Here is a 22,142-nt window from a genome sequence, read left to right on the forward strand (position 1 = left end):
ACCACAACGTTATAAAAGGTAAATTTAAAAAGCTTTTTCTGAAGCACGAACATTGACAGCCAGTGACGGGCCGTTATTGATGGAAGCTCGAAGGCGAAGGGCGCTCTCGCTGGTCTTACACCGAATATGAAAATAACTCGCGTCACTTGTTTACGAAGTGGCGAGCTGGCGGCCGGTGGAGCGGCATTTATGCTGATATGTAAAGCGGAATCAGACGCTATCTATCATCCCTGATTGCCCCGCATTATTTAGGATCGCCAGCTCCTGGGCCGCCGCGCGCCGTCGACCTAGTCGTCTATGTACGTACAAACAACGATTTGGAATATTAATGTACGATTCTTGAATTTCCCGCGAGAAATCAGCTCTCTCAGAAGCTGGAACACACTGCGGTAGATCATTTAAGCAGCATATGTATGAATGTATAAATATATACTTATAAACAGCCAATTTTAATTGAATACTGAGTTGAGTGTTAACTACTTTGTAAAGTTGCGCATTAGCAAGTTATGACATTTACAATTCAATGAGAGCGCTACAGCAGGGAGTCGGTGTCGGGCGGCGTCGCGTACATCATGTATGAGCGGCGACACTCGTTACACGTGCTCCGCGGACTACTAAAACTCCATTATGTCTATTAGGAGCGTCCTTAATCCTCGGATAATCCGGATCAAGGGAGCACGGATGCCGTCACATGTGAGTGCCGGTGAGTGACGCCCGAAATCCCGTAGCAGCGATCGTAGTCACCGTAGCGACTGTAGCATTCGTAGCAAACATAGTACAATTTAGACAACGCGGTGGACTCTGGTGAGGTGGATCGCTAGTGGATTATCGGTCGACAATGATGTGAAAATAAGAGAAGATGTGTAGTTGGGCCGCGCGCCAGCCGCCGCCGCACCGCGCCGGAGAGTCGACCGCCGCGCGCCGCCAACATGTGCCTGCTGGCGCTGCTAGCTGGGTGTCTGATCCGTACCTTAACGACATTGTAACTGTTAGTATGAGTACATTCGGAGACTGTTCTTTACAATACGCCAATAGTATTTTCCATACACGCAAAGGCCAAGGATTGTTGGGCTTACTCAAATTAATAAATTTATGTCATCGTTATGAGGTAAAAATTTAGCGTAATAATGTGTAAATATTGTGACCTTCCGGTAAGTATGATGACGAGACAAGTTGAAGCCGCGGCCCTTAACAACTTAATCTGTGGTATAAAAAGAGCTCCCGCGGAGGTCAGTAACGTGGGTGACACGTGCGGGCGAGAAGGGGGCGCAGCCGAGGCCGGCTCGAGGCGGGGGGGGGGGCTCGACATTAGTGCGGGAAGGTTGCGCCGCGCCCTGAATCATAAATGAAACATAAAAGGATCTGCTTCGACCGGCGCTTGACTAAACTGCTAAGAGTTGAGCGTCGCACCTCGCGCACCACATACCGGCATACAAATAAAGGAATAACTTTTCTGACAAAATCACTTCAGGAAAATAAAGTGTTCTTTGCTAAATTTTACGTTAGTAACATCTTGAAAATAAAGGATCGCAGCTGTGTTGCGCTCCGTGACTAATAGAATCCAGTGCAGGCATGATATAGCTGGCACAATAACATAGCTCCATGCTCCCAATATTTGAACGTTAATGCCTTTTGATAAAGGCTATTTCTCGAGCCATCACGAGTTTGTAAAATTTTGATTAGAATTTAAACAGATTTCGTGAAAAGGGTCCCCAGAATTAGGTGAAACGTTTTCCATCATCGGCCGGCATAACAGACATAATTACATTACAATCGCGGCATGGCCCGCTCGGCTCAGCGCCCGCCCCGCGCCCCGCGCCCCTCGCCCCGCACCGCATTCTCATACTTGTTTGTTAGGCACTGGATCGCGTTACGTATGTTTTATTGCCAGCTTACTTAAACAGCATACTCTTGTGACGAGAATCGTGTATAACTAAAACGAATACCTCATCTACAAGAAGTTAGTAAGCATTCTTAACGACTTTTGTTCCATATTAATTCTTTTTGATCATAAGCATTTACCATTAACAAACCATTAAAATCTAGCGCAGAAATTAAAAGTGATGACCTTACTGGGACTTGTAGCCAGGCGCGGCTCTCGGTTCGAAAGTATTGAATCAAAAGGATTTCTCATGTTAGATTAACTACCTTAATTGTAAAATTCTGTGAAGCAAGTGATGAGCGCGCGATACGCGGCGCTGGTGCCGCTGCCGGCCCCACACGGAGCCCGAGCCGCCCTTATCTTTCGAATATCCCTATCTTATAACAAGTGGACACAATCTGCTGATAAAGGGATTCCAAATTCGTCTATTTCGCAGTTTCAGAATTACTTTCTTCCTTCGTTAGGTAAGTAGGCTGGTACATGTTTCTATGATATAAAAATAGTCTTCGCTCCCCTCGACACACCTGAATAATTGAATGTCTTACTTCTCTGAGAGGTTGCGACGAGTTTCCACGACATCGTTAAACACGATAACTGTATTGAGTGTGGTATGACCGTCATGACAAGTAGTGTGAGAGGGTAGGGGGAGGGAGGTACCCACAAACTTGGAAGCACAGCGCATCCTGAGCGCGGCCAGGCTTCCGACACTCCGAGCACTTTCACGCGTTCATTACATTCCGTGCGAACACCTCACTGAGCATTCGTGTGATTTTTAACTAGCAATGTTTAAGAAGTTAATTATTGTAAAGCAAACAAATAGGGGAATGAATACAAAGTAAGTTTGATATGACACGGGTGCGACCCTCTCCCGCTTGCGCGCGGCCGGCTCAGCAGAATTAAAAACAAGTCAGTAAGTTCTAAGTGATTAAGATTATATTGCTTACTTTCCTATTAAAAATCCCAACATTTATTATTAGCTCTAAGAAACCGAATACATAAACTAGTGATCTAGTCAGATCTACTCTGGAACAAAATGGAGTAGGCTGTATGAAAATAAAAACTGTTAAAAGAGAGTCGCTAGGCTCCTGGTACTATGGCTAGAGTGAATACGAGATTAAGAAGGCAACTTGTTACAGCCGGCTTAGAGGTCACCGTCCTGATAGTGAGTTTATCAAGTCATCACTATTAGGGATATTTAAGAATAAATATTTATTTTGTTATTATTTTTAATTTTATCAAAGTCAATTAGTATTTTGGACCATATTGTTTTGGGCAGAAGACAAGTTATTGTCGATAAAAGCACAGCCTAGTTTCGTATTTTGTAATCAAGATTACTGCTATAAAAAGTTTACACATTTAGTTATCACCGGAGCACGAGTTCCTGCCGCCTGCGACGTATAGGTACACTAACTACGAGGCGAGGCAAGTTCTTATCTACAGAAACTCTGCCAGTGATCGCCAAAACATTAGTTGTACATACACAACTAGAGTGAACTCTCCGGCGACTAGCGCCGACCCGCAGGGACGTGTGATCTGTGGGTGTGTCCAGCCATTGCTATGCATCGTATGCTGGAACAGGTAAAACAATAGTTGACTTGTTGTATTAAAGAGAAAACGTCATCATTTTCTGAAAAACAATTGAGTTAAATGGATTTGTCGTTCAGAGATCAGTCTTGAGAATACCCGTAGCGTAGACACAAGATATACTTTATCTCCGCAAAAAAAGAAAACCCTACAAAAAGAATGGCGTTCAAAAATGTAACATGGTACAAAATCCACATGCAGAAGTTTCACAAGTCGGCTACAAAAATATGTATATAGCGTACAGTAACTGAAACGTTACGAGACTTGTTATTTTATGATAGTTACATGCCAGTTTGACACAGGCTTTTTAATACGTCGGAAGATTAGTGATACCCGAACGTGCTTCAAAACAATATTGATGAACAAACTCCAAACATGGAAATGCTGGGACTAACGGACTTTCAATTATTTTACATTTTTATTCAGGGACGAGAGATTTCGTTGTCGTGAAACTATTTCTGCGAAAAAATATTTAAACCACCGGCACTTGTTCACGATCGTAGCATCATAGCATCCGTAGCTACATAGTTGTTAATTTATCGGTGGAGCGGACGCAAGCGGGGCGCGGGGCGCGTGGCGAGGCGAGCAGTGAGCTGGAGGTGGGGCGAGGTTCGGTCGACGATAGATCGGCCACAACTTTCGGATATGCTAAACTAATCTTCGACTTCTGATACTGATATTCTGACTTCCAATCGGTAATTTGATTTCCCCGTGCTCCGGTCCTCAACGCCACTGCCGAGTGCAGCGATTCGCCCCCCCCCCTCTCCCCCTCTCACCCTCGTCTTCCGCACTGCCTTAATAAATGGTGTACCGTTTCAAGTTAACCACACTTCCTGATATTGTAATTAGTTACCTATCGCAACTTAGAAATGGAGCGCACGTAGGTACGAGTGATGTGCTGATGTACTGTAATTAAGGATCCAAGCCAGTTGACGAGTATCGAAGTTTGCCGGTCACCGCCACCCGGTGCTCCCGCCAACTCACACAGCACGCTCGCAGCTCGCCCGCGCGCCCTGAGCTCTCCTTATGAATGACATTTCATATTTACATTTATATTATCCAGTAAATAGGCTTTTTAAATTCATAAGCGTTTAGTCGAGTATGAGATCCTTTAATGCTGACTACTAACATTATGCTGGGAGGGACGCAAACAGTGCATTACACAATCTAATAACGGAGTAACGCTCTGTGAATAGTTAAACATCGACTTAGCATGAGACAACTCACTTTACGTCTAAAGCATATATTAAGCTAAAATACTATAGAATAAGAGTTATTAGCCCTATAAACTTACATCCGTTTTATTATTCTGGAAACTATTCAAAAGAAGATCCACCTAAAGGGATTAGGTACTTATGTAAGCACTTTTTCACATAATTAAATTAATTAATTTAAGAATTCACTTTCAGAGCTATTCGATGATGACGTGGTATTTAGGTTATACAATTATGTATCTATATGTGATCCCTTTTTTTTTGGTAAGTCGGGGGAATCCTCATGGACACCAATTCCCTCGGGGGAGGAAATGGGTAGTGTCAGACTTTTAGTGACTAAACCTGGACCGCCGTGCTACGTCACCCGCCTTTTTGTGTCGGTGTATGAAATGCGTTGCAATCCTTCATACAGTCTATTAATGATCCCTGACAAAGTCACCTGTCACTGTAGCCACTACCACTATAACCATAGTCAGACGATTTAATTGTGACTGTTCAAATGGTTCAAAAGCATTCATTAACATTTATATCGGATTCAAAGAAATTGTTTTTCAAAGATTCACGCACCTACTGCCCAAAACAAGAAATGCGTAATGAGAGCTAATGAGCCTACTCTTAAGCAGGTTACTCGGAAGTCGCGCAAAACAAAAGAGTTTCATGATAAGCGAGGTTGTGCGGACGCGCCGCGATGTTCCTTGTTTGTTATGAAGCGCACACAAAAATATTACACTGAACCTTGTTAACTGGAAAAACTTAAGTACCACAAATATACACGAAGGCCCAGGAAGTAAGTTCAACGGACAAAGTTTATATAAATGTGGGGATGAACGAACTGAGTGTCAAGGCTGTTAACTGAGTGAGAGCGGGATAGTGTGAAAGACAAGGGTAGGGAGTAATGGCGGAACACTAATAAGTGAAAGACGTAGGCTAAGATTTAGAAATTAATTAGATTACATAACATTCTGAATCTGGATAATTTCTTATTACAACAAAATATAAACGAGAATGATTCATTATTAAACGATGCAACGGTTTACTCACGCGTAAGTATCGGTATTGCCGGCGGGATTCGATCCGTCGCCCGCCCGCCTCGCCAGCTCGTGATTGAGAACTCCGATTGGGTCCGAAACTTGTCGGCCAACCCTGATGTCTACGCGTGAGTAAACAGTGGCATCATTTAATAATAAAGTATACATGGATTTACGGCCATTTTTTCTCTCTTTGCTATTTACAAATTCACAGTGAGAGAGCAATCCACTTTCAAGTCTTTGTGCATAAAATGCAATGAAATACTCGTACTAGCAAATGGGTCTCGAGTTTGAAATTTCTTATTTAATTAGTGGTGTGAGCAAAGTATTTATCGCATCACTCGAATCTAATAAGTTGTGTTGTTGTGTGCGTTGAATATAATGGCCCGCAGATAGACCCGGTACCAGCATGTAGAGCAGGCCTGCTGCGCACCGGCGCGCGCCCACTGGGTCAAGGCCTTGCTCAAATATACCAAAAATACTCCATCTGAACAAGTGCACCAGACGAAACACTCACTCACCTATACTGCGCTAAACTGAAAGGTTTCGATAAATTATTTGATATTTTTAGCTTGCACACTTTGAGGCCGTGCGAAGCTCTTTTATTGACTGCACATATTTTATAGACAACAAAAAATATGTATATACAGTAGATATTATCTCGTTAGTGTCCTACATAGATAAGCATCGTCGAGGTTATTCACGGACAGGTTCGGGTATTCACGAACAGGCTCGGGAGGATAAGTTATTTGTTAGGTCACGTGACAAATCCGTTATTGGCTTTACATTTGTTCTGGTGTTCAAACAGTGCAGCGGTCCACAGCACCACTTAGAGAGGTTGTCATTTCCATAACCATTATACATTTGACGTCATCTGTTTACGCGCACCTCGCTCGAACAAATGCAGAAAGTGCCTCAATGAGTTTGAAAATGTGAGTGTTTAATAAGATCGTATTCGCGTGAAATCAAATCACAATATTTAATAGATAAAGAATTTTCGCATTTACCATTTGTAGATGTACGTTTAAGGCGAGCGAGCAGTCAAGTAGTTGTGTCCGTTCTGAATGTTCTGCGTCTTTTATACGTCCATATATTCTCAAAAATAAAGTATTGATGTAAATGATTGGTGATCAAAAGCAGATCGCGGTGATGTCCACTTTGAAGTTCTGAAAGAGGTAAGCGCCGTGAGATATTTACATAAGATACGGATTAATGTGTTTTAATAGGTGAGTCTAAAAGAGTGCATCGGCATGGCAGAATGTGTGTCACAAACATACACTGTTTGAATCTGGCTGAAGTAGTGCACTCCAGGAGGATATATCTGGTAGTGATTAACTCCGGAAGCGAACATCGGTGGCGGCCTTGAAGCCCAGCCAAACAGTGTGAGGCCACGCGGTCCCATCTCTTCTGCCCCCCTCCGCTCTTCAGAACTTCACGCAAGCATCGTAACTAAAAGGAACATAGCATACATCATTATATACTTATTCAAAGTTCAATTTTTATTCATAAACTAAAATATATCTATATTGTTACCTATCGTTGCAGGTTCGTAGCTTATTCCTTATTAAACTTATTTTCTTATTTCAACACCTTTATTGAATATACATAATGATAGTTTTCTAATACACTAAAACAAAAACATAAAATGATGAATTCTGCTAAGCTATACCGAATCTATTTTTTTATTGAAGACACATCCTCTTTTCTCTTCTCTCCTTTTCACTTTGGCGGACAAAGGGCCTCATTGCTGTTGAGGAAGCTTCTCTCATTAAATCTATCTAGCAAACCTTATCCCTCGATCTCATTCAACATACGTAGTATAGTATGCAGGTGCGAACGAGTAGTGCCGGAGGTGAGGCTCTGGCGTGCGATGTCTGCCGCCAATGCCGGCCATAGTTGCATTCCTCGCGATCTAGACAAATAACTCGACGCGCCCCGCTTCTACCCCACACATTTCTCTTTGCGGAGCGCATGCCGTGCCTTGAGTACATTGCCAGTTCTGTTCGAAGTCGGGTCTCACAACACCGTACTTTACGGGTATCGGAACAAGGTAAGACTGCAACGAACTCAAAATGTGTTACAAGATATGTTCTAGTAGAGGTTATCACGTCCGCAGTCGGCGGAATGGTTACGTGACGGCACGAACACACCACTCTTGGCACGAACCCCATACCTTCTCGGTTTCTACAAATGCCAAAAGTATAGATATCTTGACCCCGAATTCAATTTTAAAGATGAGCAGTGACATTTACATTTTTAATTCCTCATTTGTTTGTTGCCGTCCAAAAGGTTCTCCAGTAAGCTAGAGAAGTAATAAAATATCCTTGTGTTACATGTTTATGTTGCGATTAACGTTTAATGGGTGGGAGAGTCTGAGCAACGTAGATTGTTCAGTGCCCCGTTATTTTCTGGTAGTATCGCTGGGATCTGATTAAGCGGTACAAAGCAATTAAGGTTGGCTGCTACGCGTTCCGCCGCAAGCCGCAGGTTAGCTATCGCTGTGTCTTATATACGAGCCGCAGCATTTGTTCTGTTTGCTCAGCCTTAGCGCCAAATCCCCGAGGGAAAGGCACATCGAAACAATTGCCAAGTTCGTTGTAAGCCGGCAAGCATCTTTACTGCCTGCTCTGAACGTATATTTCTCAACTTTTTAACACGTTCGCGGACACTTCCACTGGAGCCGATTCCCCAAAACGACCAACTAATTTTCCATAAAAAATCATACGACGTATGAGTACCTACGTAGCGTCCTAAGATAATATATTATTTTAAGATGTCATGACTGATGACACAACCGTTTTATCACGTCATCGTATAAATACGTTTCGTCGTTAAACGTAAAATTAACTAGAAGTGTACGGACAGAAACGTGTAATAACGTCCAAATGTCCAATAAGCAAATGTCTCATTTTGAAAGATGTGTGAATCTAGGTTATCGAGATTTATCGAGGTTTGAGACTTGTGGCGGGGCTCGCTGTTGGCTTGCTACATCTTTGAATAATTGCTTTTCAGGGCTCCGTAACGTTTTGACCACGGAACTACTTATTACTTTTTTCTATTAATTATTATTTTTAACAATATACTTTTAGCGATAACTCACAACCACGCGAGCAAAGCCGCGGGTAGAAGCTACAGCATCATAAAAACAAATTCCCACCATGCGTGCATGCATAGAATAGGATACACATGAATTACCTATAGTAATTATAACTTGTCTAACATTACTAAAGACAAATCTCAAAAAAGTGAATGCAGAAACGAAACAAACAGACAGTTGAATAAGAACAAGTTGGTAACCTAAAAACTATAAACAGCGACAAACCATCATCAGGATTTCTAGCATAGTTGGTGATACACTTGCATCAAACGGTTGAATAAAATTCTGCGACGTCCTTAATTTGGCCTGTAGGAGGAATAATCTTTGACTCGAGTTTAGAAAAAAGGCGAAAATAATTTATTAAGTAAGGACCTTCATGAGAAGTTCCAATATCTCCAACTAATTAGATAGTTTGTGAAATATAGATACATCACGGTAATACTGTATTGTATTCCAACTTCACAGAAGCCACTTTTTCTTTAAAAATAATTTCATGTACATATTTAATATGACGTGTAGAATATATGTATTGTGGTGATTTTGATTGTATGAACTATGAATTCGTGCTTCTAGACATAGGTTTATTTTTGATTACCTAAAACTCTGAATGTTATACGATGAAAACCATAGACTATACACTAATATATGTATATAGAGAGACAATTTTATTTATTACTAGCGACCCGGCCCGGCTTCGCTCGGGAGCAGTGCTAATATATGCCACAGAATTTCTTAAACGTCCTTTACTTTGATAAGGATTCATACCATCGTCGCTGCATCGTAGTAAAAAAAACTTTGGGATAAACGTTTAATATTAGAAAAATGTAATACATGTCGTATTTATTTTGATTTTGATAAGTATTACCATCTCAACAAAAAAACGCTTCTGTTTTATAATATATGTAGTGATTATAACAACACGACGTACTCTGAAAAAATACTAATTTTTCAGAGTAGGTTTTATGAAAACTTATTGATACTTTTATATTATTTAAGGTGACTTATTATAATTCTCGTTAAGTAATATTTTTTTATTATTGATTATTCTTATTTCTTTTATTTAAACATATATTATTCTTATTTCTTTAAGATAATATTAATTTAGAGGAAAGTGGCGGAAATATTGTAGATAAATCGACTGATTAAAATACTTGTCAAATATCAACTCATTGTTAGTACACGTAGGTATTAATTGCACAGTAAAGGTTTCCCTTATTTATTTTGGACCACATATAGTCAATATTGTACCGTTTTGAAAGTGCTTAGAAAACGGCCTACAAATAAAAGCTTTTGAATTTGATTTTTTGACTTTGTACATCTTTCGCTGGCTAGACTGGTCAAAAACGCCAATCTGTTGAAATTATTCTGTAAGGAAAATTACTTCTACACTATTTTACAAAATATTCATTTCATTGTAAAATAAGTATAAAATAAACATATTATTAATGAGATATATTTAAAATTTTCCCTTAGAACGGCAAGAGTTTGATTTCTTTGTTTTTTTAATTAAACCACAAGAGGCCGGAACAAATTTAATAGCTTATAGGTGCGAATAAATGTTCCGATGTAAGATCCATATAAACTACTTCGAGATAATTTAACCTAGGCATCAGTCAGCACAATATTATTATTGGCAAGTGTAAACCGTGTAATGTAAAAGTAAATATGGATGTTACTAGTTACGCCATCTATTGAAGATAAATAAAACAAATGACACGAAAACGTGGTGTTGCTTTCACAAAAAAAAAACATTAGTTTCTTGGCCGAACAGAAACTGATAGATACTGTCACTATTCTATTTGATCACTTGTACCTATTACGTTTCGAGAATGCAGATTCTGACTAAAACATAGGGTCGCAGTATTTTTACTTGCTCCACAACCAGTTACATACGTGTCGGCATGTATCTTTTATTTAGTATTTTGATGTATGTAAATTTTGCCTCTACGAATTTAATTACAATTTTAAATTTTAATTTTGTTAACAGTAAATAAAAAAATAGGAACAGCAGTCACCATAAAGAATAGTTGATATAATTAAGACAACCTACGTACGATACCAACCTTTAGAAACCAAATGTTAAATAACCTATAAAAATAATGTACTTTTTCAAATATAAATATTTAAATGGCATTATTTTAATCTTGTAAAAGAAAAAATTGAGTGTTTATGGAGCCCAATTTAATTCTCATGAATTTTAGTAGTTACAACAATCAAGTCTAAGATTACTCCTTATAGTTTTGACGTTTATTTTCGCGCTAGACAACGTTGTTACCTCTACTAAAACGAATAGATTCTGTTGACGTTTACACTTTTTCATGAAATCCAATATGGACTGATAATAATTAAGTTCTTACCCGTATTATAAATGATAAGAGATCGGTAAGTTCAATATGTAACTTCTTGATATTGTTTTTATCTAAGACACAGTCAATCACTTCCGTTAAGACAGGAAAAGGAAGTGTGTTTTATGGCGGTCGACGGCATGGTTTTAGCAACGAGTCGAACATCCTTATCCTGTTAAATTTCAATCAATAATATTTAGGCGCAAAAGCGCGAACTGTGATATTTAATCATTCTTCTTATACCTATGAAAATATGTCTAATGATACCATATACGATAACTATAATGACAATAAATATGTTTTGATTGAATATCACTCCATAAGCGATTCTGACCCCTTAATTTTGTTCCTTCTCCAATTACTAAACTCTGGAACTATAGATTGTAATCTTTTGCGTTACTCATTCTTTGTTGTTTTAGACAATCATTCTATCAATAATTATTGCGTACGGCTACGTACGTCGCACGGAGGAATAAATGAATACTGTGCTTGTGCTAGTGCCAGTTACCTACTCCTCTCGTTTGCCTCGTATGCTAGACCTATATTCGGTACTTGCCAAGATTGATTGATTGATAATGACTAGCAATATGCAATTTTTAAGAAATACCTAGCTGTTGCCCGCGACTTCGTCCGCGAGGTTAGAAGAAATTGCGACTATAACTTGAGATTTAAACTATCCTATCTCTCAAGTTGGATCGAACTGCACACGGTTTGCGAATTTTATTATAATCGGTTAAGTGGTTTAGGAGTCCCTTGAGGACAAACATTGTGACACGAGATTTATATATATTAAGATTATTACTACAAAAGTCAGACGTGACCTTCCTATCTTTTAAATCAGTACTAAAATCTCATCTAGCAATGACCATTATAGCTTAGTCTTAGCTATATTTACAATATTGTTGATATTCCTGAAAACTAAGTAGTATGCTTGCTATAGGTGTGTAAGTTATAATTGTCACTTAAAATAATTAATTCCATTAGCTACTTCATAATACTTCAGAATATCTGCTTTTTTTAAATACATACAACAATGTTGTCCCTTGATGCAGTCCAAGCATATATTTACATTAGGTACTATGCACAGTATTGAGAGAAATAACCCATTAAAATATTCACTATTTCCTGTATGTAAATAAGACAATATCAACATTCCATTGGTGGGTGCAGGGTTATTTCCACACAGGTTTGAGCAGATCTCATGCACTGCGGTTTGTTAATTTCAATTTTGAATGCAGATTTCCTCATCAGGTTTTCTTTTTACTGATTTCTAAGAATAATTAGAAAAAAGAGGACTAAAAAATTTGATACCATTTATTATACTTGTAAAGACTGCAAAATATGTGTAATAATTTTAGATGAGCCAAAATGACTTCAGATCTTTGCACCGAGGATGTGGTGGTGCGGATTACAACACCTCAGATAATTAGTGTGAGTCAAACTACTTATTAGTTTATTTGAATAAATACTGAAGACCTAGCATAAAATATTAAAGAAACCAATAGTGAATATGGCAGGATTTAGATTTATGCTACGGAGAGCCAGTGAGAGCCAGAGGACATTAAAATTAGTACTGGCTTATCCGGTAGATGTGTCATGATGTAGGGAAGAAAATCATGATGATGCATTAAATATAAATAATCTTAACGACCTCTACATACACTATTTGGATGATCCAAACCTCGTTTAGTTAATAAACTGGCAGATAAGCCCTCTCGACTACTCTATTGTATGTACTATTTTTTGTATAATAATATATACTTTCTATAAGCATAAATCACATGTGTTTACGGGTATATAACTAAAAACAGTTTTGAATTAAAATCATGAATGTTGCGTGGGTGTGGCAGTCGCAGCCGGCGACGGGCGGGGCGAGTGGCGGAGGCGCAGGAGCGCGCGTGGCGGCGGCGTCGGCGGCCGTGGAGCTGGGCCGGCGGCTGCTGCTGGCCGCGCGCGCCGGCGACACGCCCGCCGTGCTGGAGCTCATGGCCAAGGGCGCGCCCTTCAGCACGGACTGGCTGGGCACGTCGCCGCTGCACCTGGCGGCCGGCAACGCGCACGCCGACACGTGCTCCGTGCTGCTGCGCGCCGGCGTGTCGCGGGACGCGCGCACCAAGGTGGAGCGCACGCCGCTGCACCTGGCGGCCGGCGAGGGCCACGCGCGCGTGCTGCGCCTGCTGCTGGACGCGGGCGCGGCCGTGGACGTGCGCGACATGCTGCGCATGACGCCGCTGCACTGGGCCGTGCAGCGCGGCCACGCGGCGGCGGCGCGCGAGCTGCTGCGGCGCGGCGCGGACCCGCACGCGCTCAGCAAGTTCCACAAGACGCCGCTGTCGCTGGCGGCCGAGCTGGGCCGCGCCGACTTGTTGCGCCTCATGGACGACGCGCTTAAAGAGCGTGAGGCCGCGCGCTCTGTCAGTGCGCTCGTCAACGGTCAGTGCATAGTTTTCAAATCCTAGCTCACATCGCCAGTTAAGGGTAAAAGATATAAACGAAGCTGTTAATTTTCTTGTTACATCTTAACATTCACTATTAATTCTAAACATACTAAAATCATTGTACAGAAAAATTAAGATAAAATCTGATTTCAGATCAATTAGCAGAAGAAACTACAACAGAACCTCAAATACCCACTTACGATGCCGTACAAAGTAAGCATATTTTAATATATATCTTTTAGACCGGCTCTGGCTTAGGCAAATGTAGGAACCCGGGTGATTTTAGTCGGCGAGAGTCCGAAATATGCCCACGCCGTGCCCTTGGCGTGGGTAGTGGTAGTGGGCTGTAAATAGTTAATACAAAGGTATCCTACACGTCGAGACAAGTCACAATACCCCGCAAGTCGACGTGGGTCACTAGTTTGAAAATAAATAAAATGATTTTAAGTATATGGACTGCAAATAGACGACCGTTTTTCAGGAATCCAGGAAGTGAAACTTCCGAAGGCAAAACCAGCTGAAAGAGTCGTAAAAACTGATATCAAGACACAGGCAAGTCTCAAGTAATTGGAAATAGCTTATGAAAGTTATATTTGTTTACTTTATGTATTTCATTATGGCAGGCGGCGTCGGCGGCGGGCGTGAGTAGTGTGGGGAGTGCGGGCGGAGCGGCAGGAGCAGCGGCCCTGCTGCGGCAACACGGCATCACGCTGCTGCCGGCCGACGACGGCAGCACCGTGCTCAGCGCGCTGCAGAGCGGCCGCACCGTCGTGCTCTCCGGTACCCCCCACCACACACACACACACACACACACCGCTGCGGCAACACGGCATCACGCTGCTGCCGGCCGACGACACAAACGCTTATACTTTACTTCACTGTACCGACTTATGTCCTCATTATTTTTTTATTTTTAGATGCTGGAAAACTGATGTTAAAAGAAAGCGAGTCATCTCCGCCGGTGGTGAATAAGTCGGCTTCAAGTTCCAATCAGGCCAAAGGCATGGTCCTCACGGCCACACCTGTCAAATCTCCACCCAAACCTGGAGTGAAAATATTCACGCTCAACAACAAATTACTCGCCGTGCCCAAAGAAGCCCAAAAAATTCCCGTTAAAAAGATAATCAACCCTCAAGACATACAGGTTCGAGAACATGCTTTTATGACACAGTTTTCTCTAACGGTCTACGGTCTCCACTAATCTTATTCAGACGATAATTCCAATTGTGATGTTTGAAACAGGTGAAATTCGTGCAATTACATCCGGATGCTAAAATAATCTCTCCGTCGAAAATAGTACCGATGAAGGCCAAGACCCGGCTTGCGAGTCCTCAGGCGACGGCGAGCGCCGCTCCGCGCTCCGTGAAGATAATCATGAATAAGAGCAACCTGTCGCGCCTGCTGGCCGGCGCCGCCGATCGTCCGCGCCCAGAGGTGCGTTCTTAACTTTTCTCATCGAATGCTTTTGCAACATTTGTGATATTAAATGTATAATTAAAAACATGAGTAGAAACAAGTCACCGGGTTCTGATCTCATACGCATGTCCGACATTAAACTGGTGATGGACAAAGTCAGTCCTGTTTTAGCCAAATTAGTAAACCTGTCTGTTAGTAAGTATGTGTTTCCCGATAAATTGAAAGAAGCAATAGTACGTCCCATACACAAAAAAGGTGATTATAAAAACATGTCGAATTATAGACCCATAGCCATACTATCAAGTCTAGACAAAATTATGGAAAAATGTATTGTGATTCAGTTAAGTAATTTTTTACATCGTAATCAGATTATAGACAATAGTCAACATGGTTTCTTAAGAGGAAAAAGTACGGGTACATTGCTATCAAAGTTTACCGACGAAATTAATAATTATTTAGAACATAAAAAAAACTGTTGTCATTATAACATTTGATTATAAGAAAGCGTTTGATACTCTGCATAAAAACACACTTCTAAATGCGATGGAGGAGGTCGGCGTGGGAGAACCCCTGAACCAATGGTTCAGAGATTACCTCACGGGCCGGTCCTACCGTGTTAAGGTGGGTGAAGCACTGAGCGACAGGGTGCCGGTGAGCAGCGGGGTGCCGCAAGGATCGGGAGCTGGCCCAATTTGCTATCTTATGCACGTAAACAGCCTATGCCGAGTGCTGCGACACTGTTCCGCATATATGTACGCAGACGATTTATGTGCGATGCGGGCTGGCACCGACGTAAATGAAATCTTCCAATTAATACAACAGGACATTAATGCTGTAGTTAAATGGTCACACGACAACGGAATTGTTTTAAACTCAGAAAAAACTAAATGCCTAATTATTCGCTCACCACATTCACAGCTTACTGTTTCCCTGAATAAATTGATTGCGCATGAATACCTATGTATACATAATAACCTAACAAATTGCCATTGTAAACCCATAGAAATTGATAATTCTGTAACATATCTCGGTGTAAAAGTAGATCAAAGCTTCTCTTGGTCTCAACATATTGATTATATAGCTAGTAAGTTAAGAATATTGCTAAGTAAGTTCTATCATCTAAGCTATAAGGTTCCTGTTAATACATTGAGGTGTCTTTATTTTTCTCTGGTGGAATCAGTGATGGATTATGCTCTCGACAGCTATGGCTTAACATTCAAAACCTACATAGACAAATTAGAATCATTACAATTAAGATTTATTAAACTATTAGTATCAAAAAAGACAAAAAACAGATATAAAGACGACTACCGACAATTATTTAAAGTATGTAAAATATTACCAATTAGTATCAAACATAAATATCTACTATTAGTAAATCAGCATGGCAAAGAAGAGCACAACCTATCAATGGTTAACACTGGCCACAACACGCGCCTGATGTCTGCTGGTAAATTTGACGTTCCTAGAGTCACTAACTATTACGGCGACAGAACATTAAAGAAACGCTTACCATATCTGTTGAACAGTTTGCCAGCAGATATCAGACAAGAAACAAATAAACACAAATTCAAACGGAGACTTAAAAAGTACTTGTTAAATAATATGTAAATACATATCTATGTGTATAACTTTTATATGTATAATATATGTGTAAAATTAACTAAATTGCGACTCGTCCACAGGCAAACCGATAAACCGGTTTTGTGGAGCACTACATATTGTAATTGTATATTTAACGAATAAAAATAAATAAATAATAATAATAATAAGTAAGTGACATCGCTCGCTCGTGGTCCCAACAGGCGGTCGCGGAGGTCACAGCGGAAGCGGCGGCGGGCGCGGACGAGGCAGACGGCGACAGCGCGGGGGCGCTGCGCCTGAGACTGGCGGCGGCGCAGCGCGCGCTGGCGGCCGCCACGCGGGAGCTCAGCTCGGCGCGCAAGCGGCTCGCGCACTACGAGCGCGCTCCCCCGCTCTAGGCCACGCGGGCGCGGCTGGCGGCGGCGCAGCGCGCGCTGGCGGCCGCCACGCGGGAGCTCAGCTCGGCGCGCAAGCGGCTCGCGCACTACGAGCGCGCTCCCCCGCTCTAGGCCACGCGGGCGCGGCTGGCGGCGGCGCAGCGCGCGCTGGCGGCCGCCACGCGGGAGCTCAGCTCGGCGCGCAAGCGGCTCGCGCACTACGAGCGCGCTCCCCCGCTCTAGGCCACCCGGGCGCGGCTGGCGGCGGCAGTGTTGTGACTCGTCTGATAATCCCTTGTCGGACATCTCCCAAAAATGCTTGAGCGCCAACTACGTTTAGTGACTCCCAGTCGAAAATTTCGGATGAACTTCGAAGTTACCATATTATGTTACATTAACATTAATTATATTGATATCAAATACGTGTATAATTACGTAATAATTACATAAGGATAGAATAGCTTCACAATTCGATCATTGTCAAATCAATAGTTATATATTCAATATCTTGACATAAGAAGATACTCTGTCCTCCTATGTGAAGACGGAAATAATATTCTTCGAAAAAAAAATCTTTTCAATAGTCTTGCTGCTTTCATTTTTTTTTTGGCACTCTTGTAAACCTGTATGAATAAAAATTTATGTCTCTCTATAGCGTAACTGTTTATAACACTAGCTTTAGAGCACTTTAAGTGATTGTCTGTAAATATAGTAAATCATCTCATATACAGTAAATTTGTGATTTAAAATAAAAATTTACTCTCATAAGTGTCTTTATTTACAACATGACATGATGTGGACGTTGCGGCGGTGCTATGTGTCACGCCGCTGCGTGCGCGCCTGCAACACGTCGCGGAACTGCGCCAGGATGGCATTCTCTCGCTTGGCGCGCTCCTCTTTGCTAAACGCCGCCAGAGCACGCTTCTCGTCTGCTGAGTAAATTTGATTTTCTTTGCGGATACGTACTGCTTCCATTCGACGGTGTCTGAAAATGATTTCCATTATTCAACTCATTCATACGTACCACTACCGAATTTTAATTGAGGTTATGAAATAGTCACCTGCTGCCGCTCATAACGTATCCGACAGACTCATATGATGCGATCTCGTCAGAGGTGAGTCCGATCTCCCCTCGGCGCGGAATGCGCTTGCCCTCGGCCACGAAGGCGGCCATGGCGGCGCCCTCCCCCGGCAGTAAGGCGCGCCCGAAGTCCTTGTGGCCGAGCGCGGGACCCACGCGCGGCGTAGGTCCGAACGCCTCCGAAGCCAGCTCTTCCTCGCCTTTCTTAGACAGCTTGGAATCTCTTATAGTCTCGATTTCATGTTCTTCTACAATTGAAGTCAAATTTTTGAGGCAAGGTAGTCAAATAATAATTATTCTTATAATACACAACAATGTATACACAAACAAATAAAATAAATCGAAGCATAAGACTGATTAAAGATCGAGTTCATACTTGAATTTATAGTTGAACTAATTCTCCTGAAACAATTATATTGATAACAATACTAACTTCCTTTTTCAACCCAAATTTCCTCCTCGCTGCTGTCAGAGTCACTGCTGGAGCTTTTAGACTTTTTCTTTTTGGCTTTTTTGCGAGCCTTCTTTACTTTTTTTAGTTTCTTCTTTAACTTCTTTAGCTTCTGTTTGGTATCTTTTTCTTTAGACTTTTTCCTTTTTTTCTTCTCCTTGCTGTTGCTTGAGTTTTCAGGTTGCGAATGTTCATCATCTGAGCTAAAAATAAGTTCTAATAATATGACATATGTAATTTTAGAGAAATTGCCTGGAAATTAAATTAATTAATTTTGCAATGGCATCTATTAAATAATGAATGAAATATAATTTTACTTATTCAATAGAATGACTATTTTGCAATAGGTGACGCAGTCATATGGCTATAATAGTTGTGCTTACTCTGCATGTAGAGGTGATTTTCCCCAAATGGATGAAACACCAATTTGTCCAATTCTCTCTCTCTCTTCACGCCGTGCATCTAAGAATTCCTCTTCTTGTGGTTTATAGCGACCACTTGTAGAAGGGCCTCCTCCAAGACCTAAAAGTTTGACTTTTCGCACATCAATGTTATCAGTATAGTAGAATGAATATAGGACAGAGAAAAAGTTCGATAGGTTACTTTTGGCATAGTAATGGTTGCAGATTTTTTGCAAGTTTGCAATTTCTCTTTTTTCTTTATAAGTAATAAGAAAAAGCACTAACATTTTTACTCCTTTGAATACTTTATAGAACACAGTCAGAAGGCAGCACAGTCCAATTCTGTCTTCATGTTTTGTCCATGAAGTTGTCATTCTTGCCAGTAGGTATAGTGTTAAGGCACATGTTTATAGTACATAATACTATGATTAACTGTTACTTACCTCCTCCAAGACCGCCACCACTAAATTCTTTGTAGGAACTGCGCCCTCTGGTACGCTCTCGGTCCCTATGATTCCTGTCGCGGTCGCCGCTCTCTGTGTGGTACCGGGAACGCGCGCGTTCATCTCTACCAGCTCGATCCTTACTTGAGTCGGGGCTACGATCGCGAGCATCATGGTCTGCACCACGTTCGAGGCTACGATCTACTCTTCCTCGGTCATTACTACGACGGCGGCCTCCGCGTTCCTTGCTTTGATCTCGACTTCGGTCACGAACACTTCGACATCGGTCTCGACTTCTGTGGCGCTCGTGACTGCGGCTTTTGTAGCGGGCACGGTCTCCATCTCCGCCCATTCTCGTATAATTCAACACTTTTTGTATTGTAAATACCCTGCTCACGTCACCATAAGTTTATAGAAATTAAATTGTTGTTTAGAGTGGATAGGTAATGAACATAACTGTCGGACAGTAATCCGATATTCCTGTTTTGTTTTTAAGTAAAATATGGAGAAAGCTACATCGCTCACATATATTATGTATTTTGAGTTGTAGTCACACGACGTTAAAAACGAGAACAAAACCAAACTACTAAAAACAGAGGCACCAGACTCAAGACTCAGGAGTTCCAGGTTCCAGCGCGAGTCAACGATCGAGTATAATTATGTCAAATGTCAATTTGTCAAAATGTCAAATTCACCAAAGAGTAAATAAACATCCGCGAGGACAACATTGCCAGTCGTTATAAGTTCTACCACAGACTAAGTATTTTTAAATTTATTCGTGTAAATTATGCAACTGTTTACTCACATGTATTAATCCGATTTCGGAACACACCGGAGTGCTTGATCATGAGCTAACACTCCGGCCGACCGAGTATAGTATTGAGTCCATCCATCCGAGTATAACAATATCGAGTCAAAATATAAACTCGATATAAGTTGCAAATTTAAATAGGAAAGACTCTTTATAAACTTAATATGCTTTTTAAAGTTCTCAATTTAAACAGAAATATCGTAATTTTATTTCCTGTTTAACTTTTACAACATCATTTTAAAACTGACCAATGTGAATCAAGTCCATGCGTAAAGGAATTAAAATGAAAACAATAGAAAACGTCACACATTGAAAATGTATTAATGACGTCATAGTCAAAGCCTTATTGATACACACAGATTAGTTTTTTGATACAACAACTTGTCATCCGGTGTCTCCGGTGAGGTGATAGCGTAGACAGAGAAATAAGAAATTAATTCAACATTTTTAATGTAACGTTATTCACCTAGAATGTGAAAATGAAGTTATCAACACCCAGATACACATTTTGTTTATTTTTTCAGCTCATTTTTATATTTTGTGATCTAATATTTAACTGTGTTAGTTTATTTCCCAAGAGCCGCGATGGACTACTGGTACTTTTTATGTAAGTTATGAGGAGCCGTACAAACTTAAGATTGTTTATTTATAGTTCCTTTCGAATTTCTAATGAGATGTAGTTCATTCTGAATTAAGTAATCCATATTCTTTTTTGTTTACAGATTTCAAGATTTATTTCTTGTGCTTTCCATTACAACAATGTTGATGACATTTTTTTCTACATATCTATTTCAGGTAAGTACCTAGTTAACATACCATAGTATACCATGAGGTAATAAGCAGTTTTATTGTTTACATGTAAAATGTGTGTTGTGTGTCGATAGGCCGGGCTAGTGGAGGTGTTGGTGCGTAAGTTCCGCGCGGCGGGCTCGGTGTGTGCGGCCTACATCGTCGCCAGCGTGACGCTGCACGCCGTGTGGCTCCTGGAGAAGTGGGCCGATCCTGAATCGGTCTCTACACCCATGCTCATATTCTTATTCACTCTACAAAGATGCTGTAAGTTTATACTAATCATAGAGATTATGTTTACAAATCTCGACTTTTTAATAGAGCAAGAAAATAGAATTAATTTAACCTTTTACTATTACTAGCCTGGAATGTCCCAAGGCTGGGCAAAGGCCCCCACCCTTCTTCCACTTGTCTCTCTCATGAGCATGTAATTTTAGTTCTTTATTTTTATTGGGGCTTACCAGCTCTAATCTTACTAAGTTATTGCTTCATATTCTAGTGTCACCCTGGTACTACTTCTTTTACAAGAGGGCAGCACTTCGTGTCAGTGATCCTCGATTCTATGAAGACATAGACTGGATCAATCAGCAACTTCAAACTCATTAAACAGATGGACATGGATTAACCAATTGGATTCTATTTAAAAGTGGGTATAATACATTCAATAGGAATAGCAGCTTTAATATTTTAATGGATAAGGAAACTGAAAACAAAAATGTACTTTATAGTTAATAAAAGATACATGTTTCCATTAAGTAACAATTGTGTTTTACTATTCGTAATTTGAAACCATACAGTTAGAGAGAAGTCATCAAAATATGTTACTTTAATAAAGAAACTACATAAATTCATTCAATTTATTTACAGAAAACAAAAAAGAACAATTACAATAATCACAAGCACACAGCACAATGGAGTCATCACCATCAAATACATCTACTATAGCATTTTTTTTACATTTTATATCAGTGAGACCTTGGTTTTTTTCTTGAATGTTATAAGGACAAGTTGGCTGAAGTTAGTACTGATTTCATCCAAATTTAACGAGATTAGTATGAAGTCACTTACTAACTTTGGTTTGAACCGTAGCTGTAAGCAAGTCCAGATTTCCTAAAATCATATAAATAATGGAACCACAAATACCACCAAGTTGCTGAGTCAAGAGACCTGGAGAAACTGGACAAGATCTTGAAAAGCCTCC

The 22,142-nt window shown here is 40.8% G+C and overlaps 3 protein-coding genes and 1 long non-coding RNA gene across 8 annotated transcripts; 2 read left to right on the top strand and 2 right to left on the bottom strand.

The window, feature by feature from the left end:
- Positions 1-981: 981 nt before the first annotated feature.
- LOC113501030 lies at positions 982-11,563 on the bottom strand. 3 transcript variants are annotated; one of them, XR_003401252.1, is made up of 5 exons: positions 11,163-11,563; positions 7,242-7,335; positions 6,986-7,157; positions 6,716-6,874; positions 982-3,451 (listed from the first exon to the last, which is right to left on the bottom strand). It is a non-coding gene; the product is annotated as an uncharacterized LOC113501030 (long non-coding RNA). The 3 variants fall into 3 exon arrangements; XR_003401250.1 differs by lacking the exon at positions 982-3,451 and having other exon boundaries at positions 5,612-6,874; XR_003401251.1 differs by lacking the exons at positions 982-3,451; positions 7,242-7,335 and having other exon boundaries at positions 5,612-6,874.
- LOC113501027 (receptor-interacting serine/threonine-protein kinase 4) lies at positions 10,774-17,619 on the top strand. 3 transcript variants are annotated; one of them, XM_026882002.1, is made up of 9 exons: positions 10,774-11,187; positions 12,509-12,581; positions 13,001-13,583; positions 13,742-13,801; positions 14,070-14,140; positions 14,212-14,368; positions 14,506-14,732; positions 14,831-15,022; positions 16,810-17,619. In XM_026882002.1, exons 2-9 carry the CDS (start codon positions 12,519-12,521, stop codon positions 16,984-16,986), a joined length of 1,530 nt encoding a protein of 509 aa, XP_026737803.1. In that variant the 5' UTR covers positions 10,774-11,187; positions 12,509-12,518; the 3' UTR covers positions 16,987-17,619. The 3 variants fall into 3 exon arrangements, with proteins under 3 accessions (XP_026737803.1, XP_026737805.1, XP_026737804.1); XM_026882004.1 differs by lacking the exon at positions 10,774-11,187 and adding an exon at positions 11,837-11,859; XM_026882003.1 differs by lacking the exon at positions 10,774-11,187 and adding an exon at positions 11,902-12,090.
- Positions 17,620-17,700: 81 nt separating this feature from the next.
- On the bottom strand, positions 17,701-19,989 carry LOC113501028 (NKAP family protein CG6066). Its single transcript, XM_026882005.1, has 5 exons — positions 19,342-19,989; positions 18,881-19,019; positions 18,480-18,700; positions 18,027-18,294; positions 17,701-17,950 (listed from the first exon to the last, which is right to left on the bottom strand). The coding sequence occupies exons 1-5, from the start codon at positions 19,691-19,693 to the stop codon at positions 17,779-17,781; spliced, it is 1,152 nt and encodes a 383-aa protein (XP_026737806.1). The 5' UTR covers positions 19,694-19,989; the 3' UTR covers positions 17,701-17,778.
- Positions 19,990-20,451: 462 nt separating this feature from the next.
- Positions 20,452-21,700, top strand: LOC113501029 (transmembrane protein 138-like). The gene is made up of 4 exons (XM_026882006.1): positions 20,452-20,759; positions 20,875-20,947; positions 21,037-21,208; positions 21,441-21,700. Exons 1-4 carry the CDS (start codon positions 20,632-20,634, stop codon positions 21,545-21,547), a joined length of 480 nt encoding a protein of 159 aa, XP_026737807.1. The 5' UTR covers positions 20,452-20,631; the 3' UTR covers positions 21,548-21,700.
- The last annotated feature ends 442 nt before the right edge of the window (positions 21,701-22,142 follow it).

The sequence above is a fragment of the Trichoplusia ni genome, chromosome 15, assembly GCF_003590095.1.
Source record: "Trichoplusia ni isolate ovarian cell line Hi5 chromosome 15, tn1, whole genome shotgun sequence".
Classification (NCBI taxonomy): Eukaryota; Metazoa; Arthropoda; class Insecta; order Lepidoptera; family Noctuidae; genus Trichoplusia; species Trichoplusia ni.